At 37.1% G+C, this 24113-nt stretch overlaps 3 protein-coding genes across 3 annotated transcripts in view; 1 reads left to right on the top strand and 2 right to left on the bottom strand.

The window, feature by feature from the left end:
* The first annotated feature begins 8454 nt into the window (after positions 1–8454).
* Bcat (Branched chain amino acid transaminase) lies at positions 8455–15335 on the top strand. The gene is made up of 6 exons (XM_018108435.3): positions 8455–8934; positions 12480–12899; positions 12992–13222; positions 13294–13600; positions 14311–14465; positions 14535–15335. Exons 1-6 carry the CDS (start codon positions 8905–8907, stop codon positions 14721–14723), a joined length of 1332 nt encoding a protein of 443 aa, XP_017963924.1. The 5' UTR covers positions 8455–8904; the 3' UTR covers positions 14724–15335.
* Positions 15336–16410: 1075 nt separating this feature from the next.
* Positions 16411–18330, bottom strand: LOC108656388 (uncharacterized). Its single transcript, XM_018108429.3, has one exon. The coding sequence runs from the start codon at positions 18149–18151 to the stop codon at positions 16637–16639; it is 1515 nt and encodes a 504-aa protein (XP_017963918.1). The 5' UTR covers positions 18152–18330; the 3' UTR covers positions 16411–16636.
* A 2212-nt stretch (positions 18331–20542) lies between these two features.
* The window catches only part of LOC108656379 (uncharacterized), a 30048-nt gene continuing 26477 nt past the window's right edge, over positions 20543–24113 (bottom strand). The window contains exons 5-7 of the mRNA XM_089264962.1: positions 21237–21436; positions 20987–21139; positions 20543–20932 (exon numbers count right to left, since the gene is read on the bottom strand). Of these exons, the coding sequence (XP_089121088.1) occupies positions 20807–20932; positions 20987–21139; positions 21237–21436 (479 nt within the window). The 3' untranslated portion in view covers positions 20543–20806. The remainder of the gene's footprint in view (positions 20933–20986; positions 21140–21236; positions 21437–24113) is intronic.

Here is a 24113-nt window from a genome sequence, read left to right as displayed (position 1 = left end):
ATAAACAAATAAATGCTATATATAAGGAATTTTTACAAAGCTATTTATAAATAATGTGTTATTGATATTAGCATTATCATTAATATTATTATTTATATATAAGCCAATATATTTAATGCATATATACCTTATTTATTATACACATATATGCCAGGGTATAGACAGTACGTAAGCACTTTGCTATGCTCGCTGCTGTTGCCCCCAGGTGACACACGTGTAGCTAAATTTCCCACTTGCAAAGCTCGTCAAATTACACTCTATATATAAATATGTATGTCTATATAGTATATACGATCTTAGCTCACATATGTACATATGTCGAGTGTGCATATAGTAATATACATGTATATGCATGTATGTATGTATGTTTACACGTGATTGAAGCGCGAACAAGTCCATAAAGATGGCAATTTAAAGATCATAAAATTTTGATTTCATCATAAAATAAAATCGCCGGGCTCTGATAACCAAATGTAGTGTATATACATACATATACACATATATACATATATGTATGTATGTACGTACATATGGATCTGAAAGATTATCGATTCCAAATAGCCAACGTATCGCTCGCTCTGACAATTGCCGGGTTAATGAATTGGTTTCTATTTTCTTTGCCATTAGCCTTGAAAACTCTGCGAAATTTCCGTAGAAAGCAAAAGCAAAATAACAGCGAATAGTTCTCTTTTTTCTTCTTTACTCGTTTATTTGTTTTTGGGGAATGTGAAAATATCAATTAGAGAGATAGTCGGGACAGCTGGTAAACAAGCGCACGGTTCTTGTCTTATTATCTATTTTTGAATGCCAAAGCCAAAGCTCGACAGTGAACATGAAAAGCCAAGGGGCTGCTCGACCTTGAGAGCATTTTTGTTTGATTTTTTATAACAAAAAAAAAAAAAAAAGCATTAGTCCCAACAAAAAACAGCCCACCACGAAGAAGCATACAAATGAAATAAATAGAAAATGTGAGTAAAAAAAAAGCTGAGAAATAATACGTAAGCAAATAAATCACAAAGCGCCCACGAATTTCGGGTACCATAAAAATGCCAGACAAAAACACAGAATCTATCGGCACAAACAAACACATATTATATATGTATTTAAACTATATATAAATGCATATATTTTTAGTACATAGGAAAGGTGAGCATATCATGGCATCTAAAGTGCAGTGCAAATATTAACTGTATAATATATGTATATACTATGTATATACATATATCTCCATGCCATATAAACTATAATTATTTCGGTTTACGCCTGAATCCATATATTGTTTCATTGTGTATGTATGTATATATTTTTTATGTTCTATAGATCCTTTAATATACATATGTACATATGTAGGTTTCGTTAAGAAAATCAGTTTTATATGAATCTAAATGCAAAGAGAATCGTTATCTCAGATGCTCCAATGTAAACACATTTCACATATGATGATAATTTAATATAAGTGCTTGTAAATAGGCTAAATAGATTCACTTATTTGGATACCTTCAATTGATTATCTTAAAAGGATACTTTTATATATATTATCTTATTCAGATTATTGTATGTGGATTACTAATGTATTAAGCTACTTTATATATATCCTTTTATATCAAATGATCTATACATCTATATAACGATCTTCTCTATAAGACGATTTATTTAAGGAGATCTATATAGCAGCATCCTAATAAAGAGATCAATACAAAAGGATGTATTTAAGAGGGTCTAGAGACAAGTATCTATTAAACTATGTATATACATATATATATATGTATTTGTGTGTGTGCGCAGTTAAATCAGAGAGATTTCCTCTATCAGATGACTTGCTGAAATCTACGTACATAGGTATATCGCAACGGCTCTGCGAGTGATCTGGCAACATTGGCGTACATTGTCATCGTCGTCGTCATCGCCATCGTCAGGCGCTGATAATGCCAAAACCAACTGATCACTGATCATGTGCGCCAGTGTCACTTGCAAGTTATTTGCTTATCAATTATGATTTACTTCATTTATACATAGGCATGCCCTGTAGAATACCCAAATCGGGAAGAATTTTCATGGAATCATCTGTATCCCGAGATTCCTGGAATCCAAAATTTTTGTGATAAATCAAAAGTATTGTGTCTTAAGTATGCTGTATAAATACCAGATGACGTTAGCCTTATAGGTCAATCAAATTAAAATAATATGTTGTCAATGATGATAATGCATTTGCATTTCAGCTATTTCGAGTATCAACACTAAATTACTGTAGTCTATAGAAAGAATGCATACATGCTTTATAAATGTATGTGGGTATTCTTTCTAGTGATCACCTGCAGGGTATTTTCTAGTCGAAAACTCTTTCCGCTCGAGTTGTCTTAGTTGGTTTCCTTAGCTTTATCTAAGAGCGGAAACTTCAAAATATTATGGAGTGCGATGTTATTATAATATATTAGGTACGATTCTAGACTTCATCAAAGGAGAAATAGATAGCATGGGATAGAAAGGGAAAGGGAGAGAGAAGGAGGACCGTCCATAATCGAATGTTAAAAAGTGCGCAAACAAATGCGCGCAAAGATTCTCAGATAGACGCACACACACATGCGCAAATATGTGCTGGGGGCGTGAGCTGGCACTTTTCGGTTATCTGCTTCCCTTTTCATATTCTATTTATTCAGTATTTTTAATTATATTTTGCTTTGACGTAAATGCTGCAGAAAAAATTAATAAATAAATAAAAAACAGCAAAAGTTTTAAGAAATGTTTATATATATATATAGAAATTATTTTAAAAAATCAGATCGTTAGTTAAGTACTTATGGACTATGTATATGTATATATTTGGACTAGAAATAAAAGACACAACGATTACGTACCCAGAGAACCTTTTGACTCCATATGGAAATGGATTTGTATGGCAAGCGACTGCGCCTATAACCCGATCAGATAATATATAGACGATGTCGCCCTAGTGACGTAGAGCTGCGACTCAATAATTATACTTCATTCCGTATGCTATTCCGTTGTGAGCTTAATCTGTGGAAAAGAAAGAAAGAGATAGAGTGAGATGAAGAGAGATGCATACATAGAGAGTAATACAGGGGGAAGAGATAGAGAATAAATGTAGAAATACAGACAGAGAGTTATTGAGAGAGGGAGAGATAGAGGGCGAAAGATATACATATAGATATATAAATCGAAAGAGACGACAAAGGATAGAGAGAGAGGAAGAACGAGAGAGAAGAAGAGAGAGAGAGAGAGAGTGAAGAAGAGAGAGACAGAGACAAAGAGGAAGAGAGAAATTATGTATCGAGAGAGAAAGAGCGAAGGACATTGCGACAGAGGTGGAGAAATGTGTATCGAGGGAGAAATAGCTTGGGAGAGAAAGAGAGAGAAATAATGAGGTAGAGTGAGGTAAAGAGAGATAACCAGAGAGTGCGACTGATAGGGACAAAGAGAGAAAGAGAGAGACTAAGAAAGTAAGAAGTCGAGAGAGTGAAAGAGAGACCGAGAGAGAGAGAGAGAGAGAGAGAGATATAGAGAACAGTTGCTCTCTTGAGTAACTGCCTTGATTGTGCCCAGTGAGCGTGCTTAGATCGCCTCGTTTGTCAGATGGTGACGGACAACAACAACTTGATAAATTCTGGTTATTTTCTGCAATAATAAATAATAAATAATATTTACATGTGCGAAAACAACAACAGGATGAATCGCAGTTGCAATTGGGACTGCGACTGCGACTGCGACTGCGACAGTAACTGCGAGTGGAGTGGGGCCTGAGGTCTGGGGCTGAGGCTGGGGTTGGGGTTGGGGCTGTAGTTGGTACGATGACGCGCTTCGGCTATCAAGGTTAGAACAAGCAAAACAAAATGCTAGTAAGTGAACAACAAAAGCACTAAAAACTCACAAGCAACAAACATCACAACAGCAACAACAACAATAATAATATTAAGAGGCCGTTCGTATTGCGCATACGACGCGTGTGCTGCGCAAAAAATAAAAATCAAATCAAAATAGATGCGAACCGCAAGAAAAATTTAGTAATAATAAAATAAATATTCCAGTAATTGGCTCTGCTCAACTAGCAGATACCCTATATAACTATAATAGAGAGAGATGGAGGGAGAAAAGTGTGAATAGCTTAAGATATGCTAGGTCTTAGCTCTCTTGGAGTCTCTTGTAGTCCGAAGAGTGAGAGATTATCTAGTTGTGCTGAGTAAAAAGTGAGAGTTATTTATTTATGGATACATATACATACATATATCTAGCCTAAAATCTTTAATAAATATATTTGATAGACTACAGAAGAAATGTTCTATTGACTCTAAATGATTATGGGTTTATTTGAGTGTATTTTCTACAGTTATAGAATGTGTGGTACATGCATTTGCTTGAGTTCATTATACCCTGCCTATGCATGGACTTAGGGTATGCAAAAAGTGGGCCCGTTTTAGCTACCGAACGTGCCCCCAAATACAAACACATAGCTACGCACACACACACACACACACACACACACACATTGCCATTGCTGTTGATGAAGCTTAGAAAATCGCATTGGTGTCATGTAGTTGGCAATATGTAACTATTGATGCCACAATCTCTGCTGCACGCGCCTCCAATTGTGTCACTTGATATGCCAGTCAGAGAGTAATAGACACACACACACACACACACACACACACACACACGTAGGCATGCACGCTTTTACAATCTCGCTCAGCAACGAGTTACTTTGGTATACGAGAGTCATTCGTCAAGTTGTTTTTGTTGACAACAAGAACAGTTGATCCTATGAATATATAGACCTTAGAGGCGCATCTATATAGACCACATATATCACGGCATACTTACTTTCTAACAAAGCGTAAACAAAGTGCTCACTCAAATCAAAATAATAAACAGTTATCGTAAGATAATGCAACAATATTTTTTTGGTATTCCCTGGATCCGTTGAAATCATTTTAAATTTTGATTCCTGGAGTGAAACCATTTTGTAACATGTTTTCTCGGATATTGTTGCACTCTAAAATTCGGCTCTTGGATTTAATAGATATAGGGAAAAACGAAATATGAATACCAGAAGAAGAAGAATCATTTGTTGGAATTTATTTGAATCCAGTTTAAGGAACAAGTTTGTTACCCTGGTGAATATATCATTATCATTGTCATTGGAATTAGCTTTGTCATGATCATTATCATTTGATCGTAATAATTATAGAAATTATCTTGATTCTCATTATAATTAGCATTATCATTAGCATTATCATTAGCATTAACCCTTACAATATTATGAGTATTAGCATTATCATTAGCATAAGTCTTACCATTTTCATTAGCATTAGTATTCGAATTTTATAATACTTCAAAGATATATCACAGTCGTAATCATTACCATTGACATTAGCATTAGCATTAGCTTAATAAATATTATTGTTACCATACTTTCTTAGTTCAAGTTTGTCCACGTAAATATTGATTAGAGCATTTCCAGGTCGTCTAACGCTCTCTCACCTTCCCCATCTGCATCTCTCTTGTTGTGCTCTTGATTATTCTGTTTACTTACGTATTTCAAACTTAATTTAATTTGATTGAAACGCCCCCTGACACCAGATCGTCGCACTTACATATGCACCAGATGATAATGTCTTAAAATAGGCTTCTTATTGTATTGTCAAGTCGAAAATAAAATAATGTAATACAAATATTATGTACTAATTTGATGTTACTATATCAATATTTTTGTATGATTGAATTGTTTTTGTTTATTAAATGTACTATAGAAATAAGATTATGAACATATACATACATATGTCTGTATGTATGTATGTAGAGTAAGATCCCTCTATCTAAACGCCACTTGAGTGGTGACAGGAAACAGGAAAGTTCTGATATGGCATTTAGTATAGGGGAGATAAGTTTTGCTTTACCTGTTTACCTGGTTACACGATACGATTGTTGACTGTAATTAACACTACTTTGTGGTAAGCTGTTAATGACTAGCACTAGGGGCTCACTACTTGTTGTTTACCCCATGTATTGGGCGATCAGTAAGATTTACTAACTTGTTTACAAGATGTCCAAGTAGCTATCCTTGACACGGTGGCCTATCTGAAGGCAGCCTGAAGGTCACAGAACACTGACCCACTGCGAGAGGCTACTCTCACTGGCACACACACACACACACACACACACACACACACTCACACACACACCGTTACATATTACATGATGTTCTGGGCATATCCAGTGATTGAGTCAGGCGGCCAGTACATTGACATTGGAAATACAAACAAACAGAATGTATATGAGCTCGTGTGTGTGTGTGTGTGCGTGTGTGTATTCGCATCGCGTGATCGCGATAAGCTGCTTGACGAGCAGCGAATCGGGGGGTGGCAAGGGAGGGAATGAGATGGAGGATTGCTTGCTATGCTTACACTGCCCACATGTAACAGCAAAGAGCAAAGAGAGCGCAAAAGCGAGCGAGCGAGCGAGCGAGCGAATGCGAAGAGCAAGGCGCAAAGAGCGTTTTAAAAGAGTTGCGGCTCTTAGGCGGCGACACAAAAGGAGCACACGAACAGGCCATGGAAAGATCTAGTAAATAAACATAGTGGGGGAATATGTGTGGGAAAAACCTGCAGTCAGACTTATCAGCAATTATGATGATGATGATGATGATTATGTTGATGATATGGACGGCGATAGATATTACATCAGCCAATGAACGCATTAAGGATTGGCATCGAGCATTCGGTTTACTATTCCAGGAAATTGCGGTTCCAGCGAGAAAGTAGGCGGCTAGAAAAAAAAAAAAAAACCAAAAATAAAAATTACCGCCAGGAAAAAACAGCGAAATGTGCACATCATGTTGTCCAGGTGTCCAGATAAGCGCAATGACATGCATGGTTTTTTTTCTCTAATATGATAAAAATGAAATAAATATGTTTATGTATGTCAACATGGGTGTTGTTGGTGTTGACCGAGTATGTGTGTGTTCAGGTAGAAAACAAAAAATAGCTAAAATTCAAGAAGCAGCTGAAGATGAGCGTCAGAGCCGCATAGTTTCTATTTGTCCATCTAATGCGTTTCAAGATACTATATGATATATGTATGTATGTACATACTAAGCATATGGCGCCATATACCAATACCAACATACATACATGACAGCAATACTAATGTACTATGTATGGGTATATCTGCATAGGTACTTTTGTACTCGAGCGAGTTTTTTGAAATGATTCGAAATCATTAATTTTTTTCCATTTCAGAAATTGCGTATTTAGAAACAAGTTGTTTATCGTCAATATTGTTTCACATATTGCATAGTGCTTGAGAGCCCGAAAACTTGATGTGTTTCATTGAAAATTTTAGGAAATATGCATAAGATCGAATTGACAATGTCTAAAGCAAAAACTCAATATAATTTGTTGTTGTTTTGAAATGGACTTTAGCTATGCAAAAAAATAATGATCTATTTCGGACCGGGCTGATACTAGAGTATTTTTGATTTATCATGCTCTGCCAGCATAGGCAATGAATCATATTGGCTTATCCCTACGCAATTTCAGGCCGTATCAGTTGGCTTAGATAACGTATTACGTTTTAGATAAATATATATTTATATATAAATGTGTATGTACATACATCTATGCTGTTTATTTGTTTAAATTGGGCAAAACTTTAATCACTCTCCAGCGAGTCACAAGTTAAATTCTTTGTTAATATTTATATATGTATGTAGATATAAACTTACATATCTAAATATGCATATGTAGATCGCCATGCTATATAGTACATACAATGTCTATTGAAAAAGTACTCACAGTACAGGCGCACAAAGCAACCCGAAAAAAGAATCAAATGAGAATTTAAAAAATTAACAAGACACACAACAACAAAAATCATCTTAGACAATATTTCGATTTAGCAGCAGAACGACAGACAAAGACTTAACCGAATTCGCGGCGAATTGTTGTTGCCAATAGAAACGAAATAAAATCTTAAAACAAGTAGAAGACAAATGACCGAAAAATAAGAAACAAAAAAAAAACAGTTTCTGACGGCAAGAAAAAAAAACGAATTTGAGTTCAGTCACTTTGGCGGTCTGTCGTTCCGTTGCTTAGTCGCCGCAAAGCTCCGACTACTGCGTCCAAATAAGTATATAGTAGATGTGTGTGTGTGTGTGTGTGGCCGCTACTTCGCCTCGTCTCGCCTCGCCGTGCCGCTGCGACTTCGCCTACAATTATGCTGTCTCCCTTGGCCGCTGCCAGCTGAGCGAATTGCTATGCTCTTAAAAATGGCTGCCGGCCGCATTGAACGGTAAACGGAATGCTCTCGCTCAGTGCTGCTGACGTCGACTGTTGTTGTTTTTGTTTCGGTTTCTGTTTGCCGCCGTCACGAGCGCTTCTGCTCTGCCTATACATAGAGGCGCGCACGGCGACAGGAGCTCAGTTCTTGCAGAGACTCTGCGTTGTGCACACGTATCGTACGACCAGAATATACGAAATATATATATATATTGCATATATATTTATACACAGCTATAATCACAATATTCTAAAGAAAAGAATTAAACAAAAAAAGACAATCCAGACCAGACGAGCGTATACTATATACACTTAATAATTATTATTATCTGTCCATGCGTCAAATTTATGCTCCCTGTTGATAGAGATTAGCCCCAAAACTTTTTGGTGAAAGAAGTGCGAAACGTGCAAAGATATTTCAAATAATTATAAATTAATATTATATATATAAATATTGATAATATTTCTATATATTATATATAAGTGGTGTGTGCGTGTGCGTGCGTGGAAAAGTGCGTAAAGCTTTTCCAATTATTTATTTTGTTTTGTTTTGGTTTTGTTATTGTTTTTCAACAAATTTCGCGCGCTTGGCCGTTAACACTGAACGCTTACCAGAATGACTACCAAAATGGCAATAAATGCAAAGGTTCGTACTAACTAATATACTATTTAATACGATTGTTGAATAGGCTAAAACATATTTGAAAAAAAAAAAAGAAAATCAATTCTTGTAATTGTTAGAGTTCGATTTTAAGCGACGTCAATAAACATTACATAGAATCAACTGGAATATTGAAGGCAACAAGAGAAACATTACTCCAGATTGTGTCTAGCATACAATACATAGAAAGCAACTTGGCAACAGGTGTGCCGCGCAGCCCAAACAGGTGCGCTAATAGTAAATATTTGTGGAATATGGATATTTAAACTATAACAAAGGCATCAACAGTGAATAAAAACAAAGTGAACAACATAAAAACCTAGACTATCTGTATGTTTAAATGAAATGCTAAATTATAGATCTTACTTAGCTAGACTATCTCTATATGGTAGATTATATACTTATAAAATAAATAGATATTAACTTGACGTTTGTTTATTTGGTTAAAATTAAATTTAAAAAAATTTTTTTTTAATATCTCAAAGTCTATTTTAGATTTACATGAGCTTAGACTTGATTAGCATACGTTTGTTGAGTCTAAAGATATTAAAGATAACTAGAGTTTTTTTTTATTATATTTATATGTTGAAGCTTTGTTTTCTTCTAGAAGACGTAATATTTGAAATATATGTAAATATTGAAACTTAGGCAATGATCGTCAGAGATCACTTTCTTTCAAACGCAGATTTATCATAAGTCCTACCATGCTCAAAGCAAACTTTAATTATATTCATACATATTACAAGAGGTGTGCTACATTTTATTTTATTTTTTTATTTTTATTTTTTTAAATCAAATAACGAAAGAAAACGAGAAAACATTTCCCGAAATTTCATCATTGAATATTTTCATTTTATTCAATTTCAATTCAATTTTAAATAGAAGGAACTAAAGGCAAGCATCAGTAGTCGAGTTCAATGAGCGTGTAGGAAATCAGTTTACGACAACTTTATCAATTTTTTTTTTTTTTTTATTAATTTTTATTATAGTTATTATTATTATTTTTTTTTTTTTTTTGGCAATTATTTAAAAATAGTTTTCTTTTATATTTGGCTGGCATTAGGTTTATTTATACATTTTGAGAGAACTAACAAAAAAGAAAAGAAAACAAATTGTTTATTGCACCCGATGCATTGGGCTTATCTCCGTGGATTTGCTTAATGATAAGCCAACGGCACATGTTCACCTGTTCATGCCCCGCCAGACTAGACCCATCGCAGCGCTCCTCGAATGTGCTCTGATACGATATAGACATATACAGCACACACTTACATACATATGTATATGTATATGTATATGTGTATACATATATGTATGTATAACTATATGGTAGACAATCCGGCTCCGATTCGGGCAAACTCGAAGCAAACGCGCGTTTGGTTTTCGGTTTGTGCTTGAACTAGTTTATGTTTTCCCTCAATATTTTCGAACTGAATTGTGGCTGATGCAATGCGCCGCACGAGTTGCTCAGTTTTTCGCTATTCAGCAGATATTACCTTATATTTATTTATTTCTTTATTTTGCTTTATTTAAATACTTTTGGTTTTCCGGCATGAAGACACCAAACTCAACTATTTCATCATAATTGTAGCTCGATGGGGCACGAGCAGAGGTGGACGGGGGTGGGGGAAGGGCGGAACATTTGCATATTTGTCATTGAATCGGCCTATGATTGATAGACATTTTCGATTAGAATCTGTTATTGGGCGCTATTTACGTGGGGGTCTACGCCTTGCATACTACAAATTTTGACCTCTTTCAACAAAATATCACTTTGTTATGACGACTATAAATATTGTCGTTGATTAGCCATAATAAGATGACTAAGCAATTCGTTATATACGGAATACGTGATTCCAGTAATATTATTCCGATTAGAAGTAGTTATATAGAAAGGATAAGGGTAGTGACAGGCCAAGAAGAAGATAGATCTATATAGATATAGATATAGATATAGATATAGATATAGATATAGATATAGATATAGATATAGATATAGATATAGATATAGATAGATATAGATATAGATATAGATATAGATATAGATATAGATATAGATATAGATATAGATATAGATATAGATATAGATATAGATATAGATATAGATATAGATATAGATATAGATATAGATATAGATATAGATATAGATATAGATATAGATATAGATATAGATATAGATATAGATATAGATATAGATATAGATATAGATATAGATATAGATATAGATATAGATATAGATATAGATATAGATATAGATATAGATATAGATATAGATATAGATATAGATATAGATATAGATATAGATATAGATATAGATATAGATATAGATATAGATATAGATTATAGATATAGATCTAGATATAGCATATAGATAATAGATATAGATCATAGATATAATAGATATAGTATAGATATAGATATTAGAATTAATATCGATGATATAGATATAGATATAGATATAGATATAGATATAGATATATGCTGTGGCAAATCAAGCTATATGGCACGCGTGTGCCCCGATCCCAATATAATGAGATGCTAATACCTGGAATTCGTTAAGACTCAATTTACAGCCTGACTTTTGTGTAGTTTATTTAAATTGGAGCTCAGTGCATTTGGCATTTCGCATTAGAGCTGCCCGTGGCCCATTTTAGTACGCAATAGTATTAAAGGTATATAGGTATAGCCAGAGTTACGTATTCATATACATATGTATATACCTATATGTGTGTGTATATAAGTGTCTATGTGTAAGTGTGTCTCGACAAAGCAGAGTTCTAAGCGAGGTTGTTGAACGACCGTTCCTACAACAATATACTATGTATCGTATATGCCTCTTCCTCTTCCTCTGCCCTCACTTTGCTCTACGCTCTTCGATCAGCCCTCGATCGGCTTCTGCTATGCAAATGGAGTTCGCCTTTGAGGCCAACTCGCATTCGTAATGCCCGCCCATGCGCCAAATTTTCGTATCTAACTCAATTAGCATTCAATTTCGTTGTCTGCCGTAAAACAGGTGTAAATCAATTTTAAATTTAGATCCAAATCATTTTAAGTCTAATGAAGCGTGTTTCCAAGTTTCACGAAAAAAAAATAAGAGTGAATAGATAATTCAATTTCGCTAGAAATAGCTAAAAAGCTTTCGATATAAAACTTGTTTGAAATTCTGAGTGTATGCTAAAATATACAACGATGCATATAAGTTCTTTAGGTTAGCTTTTCCATCATATAAGAATTTTATATATGTAGTACAACTAATGAAAAGAAAATATTCAGTTGTAGAACTAGGAATTCGAAAGAGTTCGCTCCAAGTACTTTGAATATTGTCACTGTACTGCTTATCGATCAGAAGATTGATGATTGATGATTCAAATGATACAGAAGAAGAAATTCCATTCACAGCTTTCATTCACGAGCTCTGTTAGTTAGGATATAAATAGTTGGATCAGATGCAACATCCGTATCTTTATGGATCCATCTCCCTGTCGATTGCATAGTAACTAAGCTTGGCATTTATTTGGAATATTTTGCAGGATATTTTCCGCAATCAGCATCGCTTGATCCGCTTCATTGAGCAGTCGATCAGGCTGTGCAGCAATCAGTCGCTGAAGACGGCGCAGCAGCAGCAACAGAAGAGCAATGCCACAGCCGATTTCGAGATCAGCGCCTCGGTGAACACAGAGTACACACACGCCCCGGAGCCGATCAAGCATGACAAGGACTTGGGGCAACAGTTCAAGGCGTCACAGTTGTCAGTGCGCCTGGCCACGCCCCAACAGCTGCAGCCCAAGCCGGACAACGACGAGGAGCTGGGCTTCGGCAAACTGTTCACAGATCATATGCTCAAGATCTACTATCACAAGAGCCTGGGCGGCTGGCAGAGGCCGGAGATAACGCCGCTGGAGAATCTAGTCATGCATCCAGCTGCCAAGGTGCTGCACTATGCCGTCGAGGTGAGTGGATCCGCTTAGTTGCAACAGTCGCATCGACATCGCCATCCACATCCAATGTCAACCCAGCTGATTGGCTTCTTCCATCGTTGCAGCTCTTTGAGGGCATGAAGGCCTACCGCGGCCTGGACGGCAAGATACGCATCTTCCGGCCGGACATGAACATGGCCCGCATGAATATGGCCGCCCAGCGGTCCGGCCTGCCCACCTTCGAGGGCAAGGAGTTTGTCAAGTGCCTCGCCCGTCTGCTCTCCATCGACTCCGAGTGGGTGCCACACACAGAAGCCGCCAGCCTCTATATTCGACCCACCCTGATTGGCATCGATGTAAGCCTCGCTAGCCAAGCTCTCAGCCCCAATTCCCAATCCACGTTGACCTTTGTCCCTTGCCATTGCAGCCCACGTTAGGCGTCGCCTCATCCGACTCGGCGCTACTCTACTCCATACTCAGCCCGGTGGGCAGCTACTTTAAGACTGGCAGCAATGGCGCTGTCTCCCTCCTGGCCGATCCCCGTTACACGCGCGCCTGGCCCGGCGGCGTGGGCAATCGCAAAATGGGCTCCAACTATGCACCCACCATCAACGTACAAAAGGAGGCCGCCTCTCGGGGGCTACAGCAGGTGCTCTGGCTCTACGGCGAGGACCATCAGCTCACCGAGGTGGGCACCATGAACATCTTCATGTTCTATGTGAACGATCAAGGAGGTGAGTAGCCAGTGTTGTATAACCTTTAACACTCCTGACTCTATTGGCTCATTGCCTCTGATTCGAGTCTGTCTTGGAAAACTTTATCCAAACTTTTTGATTTCTCTCCATTTTCGTGCATATTCACAGAAAAAGAAGGAATTGTTATTTATTATATTTATATTTTATTTTATATTTTATATTTTCGAAACTCTAAACATTTTAAACTTTATTTAAAAATAACTAAATTTATTTATCCCAAAAAAATTATTTTTTAAATTATTTTTAAATTTTTTAAATTAATTTTACTGTATATATAATTTTGAAAATTTTATTAACATTAAAAAAAATATTTTCTATTTAAAAATAATTAATGCGAATATTCTATTATTTAAAATTTAAGTAAACATTTTTTTCAAATTAAAAAAAATAACAAAATTTATTTAATACAAAAATAATATTTTTTAAATTAATTTTATTAAAATATATATATTTTTTATAACTTGATTAAACAAAATTTTTCCTTGTATTGTAATTTAATTTCTAATGTAATTTTGAATTTTTTTTTTTTCAAATTAAAAAAAAATAACAAAATTTATTTAATAAAAAAATAATATTTTTAAAATTAATTTTATTAAAAAATATAATTATTTTTTATAATATGATTAAACAAATTTTTTTACTTGTATTGTAATTTAATTTCTAATGTAATTTTTCTCATCTGATTTTAGAACAAGAACTGATAACCCCGCCGCTGAATGGTCTGATACTGCCCGGCATCACGCGCGACTCGATCCTGTCCATGACCAGACAGTGGGGCAAGTTCAAGGTGCGCGAGGGCGTCATCACCATGTCCATGGTCACGGAACTGCTCAACCAGGGACGCGTAAGTAGATTACATATTGGCTCTCTAGTTAGCACCGATGCTAATTGCATTTGATATGGCTCCATTCAGCTGCTGGAACTGTTCGGCACCGGCACCGCCTGCGTGGTCAGTCCCGTCAATCGGATCAACTACATGGGCCAGGATCTGTACATACCCACCATGGAGCAGGAGAAGCCCGTCCATGAGCTGATACGCGAGACCCTGACAGACATACAGTATGGCAAGGTGGATCATCCCTGGTCCGTGGTGATTGACTAAACAACAACTACTACTTCAAATGAAGCCCAACATCCACCGGATCAGCACGAGTTGTGTATTAGTAGGTTATAGAGAGTTCCCACACTCCTGGGCTGGCGATGTGCTCGAATTTTGTTTGTTTGTTGCATTTAAGGAATGCCCGAGAGCATTCGGTCTATACGTAAAACGCATACATAATACATATCTATATATATATAAAGTTAATGATAAGTTAAGGGCCGGTCTTGCACCCATGGCAATATAGTTACTATATACCATATCTATATCTATCATTTCTCTATAAGTCGCACATTTACCTTTTTTTTTTTTTTAATTCATAATTTATTTATGCACCCACTTTTTTTTGTTTTTGTTTTGATTGTACATGTATATGTATATACATATTTTATTTTGTCATGCATTTACCTTATACAGCTCAGATCAATTAGGAGACAACGCAATTTATGGTAGAATGAAATGTTTTAAGATTTACAAATGCCTATTGCAAGCTTTTACTTCCAAATTTAATATGAACAAAAAAAACAAAAAAACAAAAAAAAACATTGCCAAAGTTAAGTTCATGAACTGCCAAAAAACTAAATCTAAAAAAAATTAAAAAAAAAAAAAAAATAATAGCAAAACTCAAACAAAAACAAATTAATTTTGGAAACGTACCGGAGGCAAATGCATTTATTAGTCTGTAAGTAGCCAGAATTGAGTCCGAGTTGAACAAAAGACGCATTTCTGGAATGTATTTTACGTTTTTTTTTTTTTATGGCTTAACCGTTATATTGGAGGTAAAGGCAGCCCCAGGTGTGCTGCAGAGCAAGCTGTGACTAAACTATTGTATCTAGCTGTTAGTCATCTATACAGTACCTATACACTTACAAATGCGTATGTATACGAGAACTAAATCTAATCATACGAGTCGAGGCATACATAAAAAATTAACAAAAAAAAAAACAAAAAAAACTCAAAATACAAAAATAAAACTAAATATAAATATTAAAGAAAACGCCCATAAAGCGAGAAAAACAAAATTGATTTTGTGCCTTCTTAAAAAGTTCATAACATTAATTTTTAGCAACATAAGAAAATGTTATAAATTTGCAGCTTTCGTCCTCAGCTCGATTGGAAGGTTAAAAAAATGTTGGCTGCGCGCAGAAGTATGCAATGAAATTGTGTATTGGACATCTGTACATTAATGCACCCAACCGTGGCAGACAGACAACAAATGGCCTAAGAAAACTTATAATGTCAGATAAATGATGTTAAAATAAGATGTATTACAAAATACTATCTTAGATATCCATAAATATGCTCAAGTTAAATAAATTGTAAAATGCTGATTCTAGCCATAGCACCTCAGCTTTTGTCAGCGAGCATTCAAAGTATAAGCCGCACAAAAGTATGCTACGAAAAATTAACCAACTGATGCACGGTCAAGAAATATGGTAGTTGAGTGTGACTGTAAATATCTATGTAAGATAATGAAAAAATATATATATTACAAAAAATAAAATGTTTATGTAGTTAGTTAAAATGTATATAAAGCTATAAATAAATGCGGCACACCCAACCATCACATATTTAACACGTATGGAGTTTTCTGCGGCTGCCCAAAAGTATGCAGCTTTAAATAACATGTGTGTCGCCCTGTGCACCTTGCGTATTGTAGCCGCAGCACAAAAACCATAAGAAAACACAATTTGATTGCACGTAAAACAAATATATATATGTATATGCGTTTGTGTGTTAATGATACATCAGCTTTGTCAGTGGCTGCCTGGATCAGTTCGATAGTATTCGAGTGTCGACGTGTGAATCGTGGAGTGTGAACACGGAACCAGTTGAACCAATCAATTAGCTACCTAATCCTAATCTTAGTGATCTTTCAAGTTATCTTAGTTAGTCAGGATTGATTCTGGAGCCAGTTAGTGGGTGTGAGTATCTCCGTCCTTGGCGCATGATGACAGATTAAAGGTCATTCGCTCGAAGGGGCTCAGCTTGCAAGGACGCAGCTCGTCAATGATCTCACGCGGCTGGGCGCGTAGTATACGCATGCGCTCCTCATCGACGCGACGCTCCGTGTCCGCCTCCATGTCGAGTATGGCCTGCTTGAGCATCCGGTCCTCTTCGACGGCCAGGGCGCGGAGTCGTGCATTGTGCGCTATTTCGGCGGCGCTGGCGGCAGTTCCCATCTTATTGATTTCGCGCCTGGCCGCCTCCTTGGCGAGGGTCTGTTGATATTGGCGCTGCATAAAGCTGGTGGCATCCGTGGGTATGGTGCTGAAGAGTAGCTCGTTCTTTTCGCGGAAGAACTCCTTCTCCTCGTGCTGCTCAATCAGATCCTTGGCCACCTGCAGCTTCTGGTTATGGCGGTCCAGCACCTCCTGGCGCGCCTTCTGCTTCTCGCGTACCTGACGCTCAGACACCAAAATGTCGCCCAGCATTTTGTCGTGGGCCTCCTTCTTGCCGCGTATCTCGGCCAGCTTCGCGGAAAGGCCGTCACTGATGAGACGCCGTCGCTCCAATAAGTCCAGCTTCTGCTGAATCGCCTGCCTCATGAAGCACTTGGTGACTGGGCCCACAGCCTCCATCAGTATCACATTGAGCTTATCCGGCGGCACCGGATTCGCCTCCCGCAAGCTGCGCTGCAGCGCCGAGAAGTCGTCGAGCATCTTCTTGAGCTCTGCTCTCTTCCTGAACTTGCTCTCGATGCCCTCCTTCACATCGTTGGCGTGGGCCTGCTCGTCATTGTAGCGCTTCAGTCGACCCTCCTCCATGTCGGCCATCTCTTTCTCTGCCCGCTCCGCCTGCAGCTTGCGTATCTGGGCCACCAGCTGTTGGCTGTATGCGAGCGTCTTATCCCGCAGGGCTTGCTGCTCGGCCTCCTTCTCTTTGCGCACCAGCTCCCTGTCCTCGAGTGCCTCGCGGCGCTCCTCCACCCGCTCCTTGCCCTTGTTTCTCATGTTCTCGTTGCGCTTGCTCACCACGCTCAGCGTCGTCTTGGCCCGCTCGATCTCAATCTGCAGCTCGCGCACCCTCTGCGAGTTGATCTGCAGCTGCTTGGAGCGCATTACCTCGGCGAACTCCCGATTGTTGCGCTTGGCCAGCTTGCCGGCGATGAGAGCCGACTGACGCTCCCGCTCCTGTATGGGATGGTAGTTCCTGTTCCGATCGTCGGCTATTTGCTGCACCTGGTACTTGACCTCGCGAAAGAGGCGGCTTGTCGTGCTGGTTGGCGCCAAGATCAGCGGCGAGGCTTCCATCTCCAGGGCCCTGTCCCGGCCCTCCCGCGGCAGAGGCTTCAACAGGCGCAGCATATCGCCCACCGGCTCCTGCGGCACGGTCGCAAACAGCGACACGCCCGGATTATCCCAGGCGCCGTACTGAATGCGCGCTGGCTCAATGCGACGCCGTCGGCCTCGACGCAATCCCTCAGCCATGATGCCACCTCTGATACTCTCTCGCACTCAATTCAGCTCGCTTATTGCTGTCCTCTGTGTTCTCCCTACTTTTGTCTTTCTTCTCTTTCTTCTGTATTTTCGTGTCGATGCTCTTGCTCTCGAATCATCCAAACTAACTCCTAGCTGTGTGCTTGAACTGAACAAAACTTACTGTGGAACTGACTGGGATCAGCCGGTAGCCCAAGTGCCTTGACTTGACGTCTAACGCTCGGGTAAAGCGATTCGGGCAGCACCCTATAAATTATGAGAGGAGGATGTTGGCTGGGGTCAACTGAAAATTTAATATATAAAAAATAAATTAAATATACAATATATAAAATATAAAAAATATTTAAATATGTGCATAATATAATTCTAAATATATTTAGTCTATTTAAGTATGTATGTTCAAAATAAAAATGATATGATGTTTTGATAATTTAAAAATATGTATTAAATACGTTATATAAAATAAATAAAATATATATAAAACTAAAAAATACTCTTGTATGTATAATAAATAACTAAGAAATAAATCGCAAATTTTGTATAAATTAAATATTCTAAAATCACATATAAAATTAAAAAATATTCTTATATGATAAATAACTAAAAAATAAATCACAAATTGTTTATAAATAATAATAATAATATACTCTAAAATCACATTTGAAATTAAAAAATAATCTTATATGATAAATAATTAAAAAATAAATCACAAATTTTTTATAAATAAAATATATTCTAAAATCACATATAAAATTAAAAAATATTCTTATAAAATAAATAACTAAAAAATAAATCACGAATTGTTTATAAATAAAAATAAATAAAATATTTTTAAACCATATAAAATTAAAAAATAAAAATAAATAATTAAAAATTAAATCACAAATTGTTTATAAATAAAATAGAATACATATAAAATTTAAAAATATTCTTATATAATAAATAAAAAAAAATTAAATCACAAATTGTTTATAAATAAAAATAATGAAATACTCCAAAATCACATTTGAAATTAAAAAATATTCTTATATAATAAATAACTAAAAAAAATAAATCACAAATTGTTTTGTAAATAATAAAAAAAAATAGTTGAAAAGTAATTCTCAATTAGTTTATAAAACAAAGTAGATATAAAAAAATTAATTCTTATCGTAAACTTATTGAATTTTTTTATTAATTGTATTTTTTGTTTTTTTTTTTTTTTATTTCAAATTCAATTTTTTTTTTTTTTTTTTTTTTTTTTAGTTGTACAATTTGACAATTTGACTTGAAGTTTAAACATTCTTCTTCTTATTCATGTTGTGGTTGCTTGGTTCGGCTAGAATTTGGGTTAAATAACTTTTTGAAAGTGTTTACAATTAGAGATGAATGTAGCTCAGCATAGAATGCTGGGTATTCGCGTACAAACCTAATTAAAGACTAGTAAGATAATAGTCGCCGGTTGGCAATGCTCGACTGCGACTATACCCTGTACTTAACAACTGTACGAATGCAAGTTTAGTTATAGATTTTGGTAGTTTGATATTATAGGTATTAAAAACTGATTTAGCTACACATAGAATTGACGGACTCACGACTCACGACGGACATACTTTCATAGAGTAATACTTTGTTATATATATTTCTTTATATATATATTTGTTTCAACTGCTACTGTAATACTTTTTTTTTAATTTTAATTTAATTCTGAAAACATTTTCGTATTCAACTTGTGGTTGGCTCTTAAGACTTTTAGTACTCGATAATTGTGGATGGACCGAATGGCATTTAACGAATGCTTTCCAGCATTTCTGACGGCAACAACTTTCACTGGCAGAATTTTAGAGAGCCCTATGTATACGTACATACATATATATATATATAGGGAGATTTTCATTATGATATTCAATCTCTCTATGCTCTATGCATAGTTCTTCTATTATTTCATATCTATGCGCTCGCTTGCTCGCTCTTTGGCTCTAGCGCTGTCTCTTTCTATATCGTGTTTAAGACCTAAGTTTTATGTGATTTTTCTCGTAATCATATTTAAAAGTTGACCTTTGACCTGCGCGGGCGGCAGTGAGCGGAGGGCATTCGCTTACAGTACTTTAAATTCACAAATTCTATTTTTGCCCAAAAATTCAACGAATCACAAACTCCATTTGGTTTTTGTTGTTGCTAAACGTTAAGGGTTTTCTCTTTTTCTCTATGAACTAACTAGAATTCTTTGGAAATTCGCGTATATGCCAAATATCAGCAACTCTATATATATATATATATATATATATAAATATATATATAAATATTTTGCATATTTCAGTTAAGATTCGGAAACTTCCAACACTTGAGATCTATCTGGCTGAACTTGGGCTCAGCTCCTAAAAAAAAACACACCTAGAGAAGTAAATACAATTTGGCTGTAACTGTTATCGATCTGTCGAGCGATTGTTATATATAAAGTTTTATAAAAAAAAATATTTATCAATATTTAACACAAAGGCAAATTTGTTAAAACAAATAGGTTTGGAATTTTGATTTGCTTGATTTTTGATCGCACAATAGCGATAACGATAACATGATCGATAACTGGTTATTGTTCGGCTTCTGCATCAACTTCTGTTTCTGCTTGCGCCTTCTGTTGCTATTCAGAGCTTAGACTGTGCTCTACTACTTGTTGTTATTCTCCTGCAATAGGTCCTCGAGTGCTCCATTGAGTCGCCCCTTGCTGAGCGCCTCGACGAGCATGTGCAGCCGCTCCTCGCGCTCCGAGTGACGACGCTCCAGCAGCGAGACCTGCAAGGATTCAGAGTTTATAGGGGGTCCACATATGTCGAGTTGGGGCATTACCTTGGCCTTCAGAGCATAGTAATCGACGGGGACCTTGCGCCGTTTCTGGGTGGCGAACGCCTCCTCGCGCTCATTCAAACGCTGCTGTAAAATGCGCACCGTCTCGTTGCACGAGGCCAGCTCTCGCTCGTGGGCGCTTTGCAGCGTCTTTAGCTAGACGAGGAGAGGCGGGCAGAGAGCGAGAGCGAGAGAGAGAGAGAGATAGATTAGCAACTATTCCCATTATATTAACTACTCGTTTGTCACTCACATCGTGCAGTCGCTTGTCATGCAACGTCTTGTAGTCCGCCTCGAGCAGATGGAATTTGTTCTGCGCCTCCTTCAGTGCCTGATTTTCCGTGGTCGCCGGCACATGATCCGGATAATGCTGATGATAATGATGATGATCGTGTCCACGACGCTGTGCCGCGCCGCCGCTGGCCAACATGCCAGCCCCATGCAAGCGAGAGCCTGCAAGGAGAAGTGAAGTTTCTGAATGTGATGAAAGATATGATAATGCATATATACTCTATATACTCTATATATCTATCTATAAACAATAATCATATATAATAACTCTTAACCTAGCTTAGTTAAATCTAATTGAGTTTGAGGCCAGGCAATACTTTTCATATGGTTTTCAATTAGTTCTCAGTTCGGTATTTCGGTTTGATTTTGTGAATGTAACAAATAGAAGAACGCTCGGTAGATCCCAGAGGGTATATATATATCTCATTAGGATGACTGCCTGAGTTCATATAACTGTGTATGTATGTCAGTTTGTATGTTTGAGTTAACATCTGTTTGTCTTTTGCGATTGTTCCTTCTATACGTCCGTCTCTTCTTCTATACGTCCGTCTCTTCTTCTACACATCCGTCCTGCCTTCTACACGTACTTACGTCTTTCTACTCATCCGTACCTCTGTCCATTTATCAATCTCAGTAAACTAGAGATTTGATATTTAAATTTTATACTCCTGACTATCTTACGCCGTAATGCGAGTGCAAGGTCTTTGCTATTTGATAGCTCATACGATTTCTTATAATTGCTCATTTTACTGTATTTGTTTAGGCGTACCTGGAATACCTTACGAACTTTAGATTTCAAGTTTTCAATAAGTATTGCGCTTCAAATTACTGAAAGATATTTGAAAAGTGTAATGGGTATATCCCCTTAAGTCAATTGCTTCTTCTCATGTGACTCGAGTCTTCAGAGTAGTGTTTATAGTTTGCCGTGATATGTTTATTATTTATTTTCGAATGTCTCAGCTTTGCCAGTACAGCATTGTACCAGCATTGTAACCCCGAGTAAGGTGCTCGGGATGTCACTGACTTGGCATGGGAGACAAGCGATTCCACTCGCGACTCGCATTCCATATATACAAATTGGTGCCAGCATACAGCGATCCGCATGGGTATTTTCCCATTAATTGAAAGCTGAGCGACCCAAACAGTTTGCACAGTAACTAGGATACGTAGAATGCTCTCCAAGCTTCTCAGAAGAAAATCGATTTAATTGGACAACGGCAATAATACATATGAGGCTCTATTCGTGCGTGAAGAATGCAATGAATAATAAATAGTGAATAACAAATAATTGAATTGAATTGAATAACTTTTCCAAATACTACATAATAGAGGCATAAAGGCATAATGGCATAATGGCATAAGGCCATATTATCACGTGGCCAATTAGAGGCTGCTTTGGCTCGAAAGTTCAATGCACTTTGCACAAAAATGAAACTTGCCGAATAAAATCAAATTAAAGCTAAATAAAACTACAATAAAAAAAAAAAAAAAACGAGAGAAGAGCAGCATGATGAAGAAGTAGATATAATGAAATAACGTCGAATTGCATAACCAAAAGGCAAAAACCAAAAAAGTAAATAACCAAAATTTTAATCAACAAAATTTGCATTTGAACACGCGCTGAAAATTAAAATAAAGTTACTGTTGTTGTTGTTGCTGTTGCTGTTGCTGGTCTATTATTAGCACTAGAAATAGTTGTTGCTGTTATGGCTGTCATTTAACAAACAGACACAGACACAAACAACAACAACAACAACAACACGCTGCCAATGTAAATGTAACATTAACAACGCCGCGCCGATGAAGCGACTAACAAGACATGAAATTATAAAACGCTGCGCGCATGCGCGCATGCGCAAACGACAAACGACGCATTAGCCACGCCTCCCCTCTCCCTCTCCCTCTCTCTCTCCACTACCTCCGCCTCCGCCTCCCTGCTCGACCGGCACGCCCCTGGTGCCAAGTGTGGCCGCGTCTTTGACTTTGACTTTCGCTTTCGAATTTTCTTTTTCTCTTTCTCTTGACAACAAAAAATTAAATTTAAAAAAAAAAAAAAACAATAATAATACGAAAAAAAAATGCAAACAAATTCAAATCGATGAAATGCAAATAAAAAAAATTATATGTGTGTTCCCTCTCACTGCCCCCCCCCCCCCCCTCCCCTCTCTCTCTCTCTCGTCCCCTTGCTGGCATCCTCCACCTGTTGCACGCCCCTCGCTCCACGCCCCTCCCCCGCCCCCCGCCGGCATGCTGGTGACATAACCAAGTGGCCGAGTTGCCGCCGGCCAGCGAAAGGGGGCGATACGGCTAAAAGGGGGGCGTGGTTACTAAACGCGTTGCTAACGTGTTTAGTTTTTGTTTCTGTTTCTTTCTTGTGCGATGCGCGCTTGGACCACTGCCCGTTGAAATGAGTGCGAAAAGAAGCGAGTGTGCTTGGTCTAGTCGGGCATGCTCGACTAGCAGAGCGCTCAGAGCGTAGCAAACGAGCCGCGATAATGATGTCATAGGTTGCATAGGCAATACTCTGATGCACAGAGCTCTTGAGACTTTATAGATGTGCAAATATAAACGATAGTTGGTCTATCGATATTTATCGATTTTATAACAACAAACCAAAGCCTTAACGTATGTGTTTTTTCCATACTATCTATAATTATTTCTCAATTTTACACCAGAAAATATGATTTAAACTAATACGAATCTATCGATATTTATCGATTTCGTGGCACATTGCCATTATCAGTATTTTGGACAGACAATTTAACTAGGAAGAATTGCAACAGTTGCAAATATGCAAATGATAATACTTAAAAGTGCTAATTCTTCAAAATCTATCGAT

The sequence above is a fragment of the Drosophila navojoa genome, chromosome X (genome assembly GCF_054131105.1).
Source record: "Drosophila navojoa isolate 15081-1374.11 chromosome X, UAZ_NAV_1.0, whole genome shotgun sequence".
Taxonomy (NCBI): domain Eukaryota; kingdom Metazoa; phylum Arthropoda; class Insecta; order Diptera; family Drosophilidae; genus Drosophila; species Drosophila navojoa.
The sequence above is the reverse complement of the archived record's forward strand: the minus strand, read 5'-3'. Positions and strand labels throughout refer to the sequence as shown.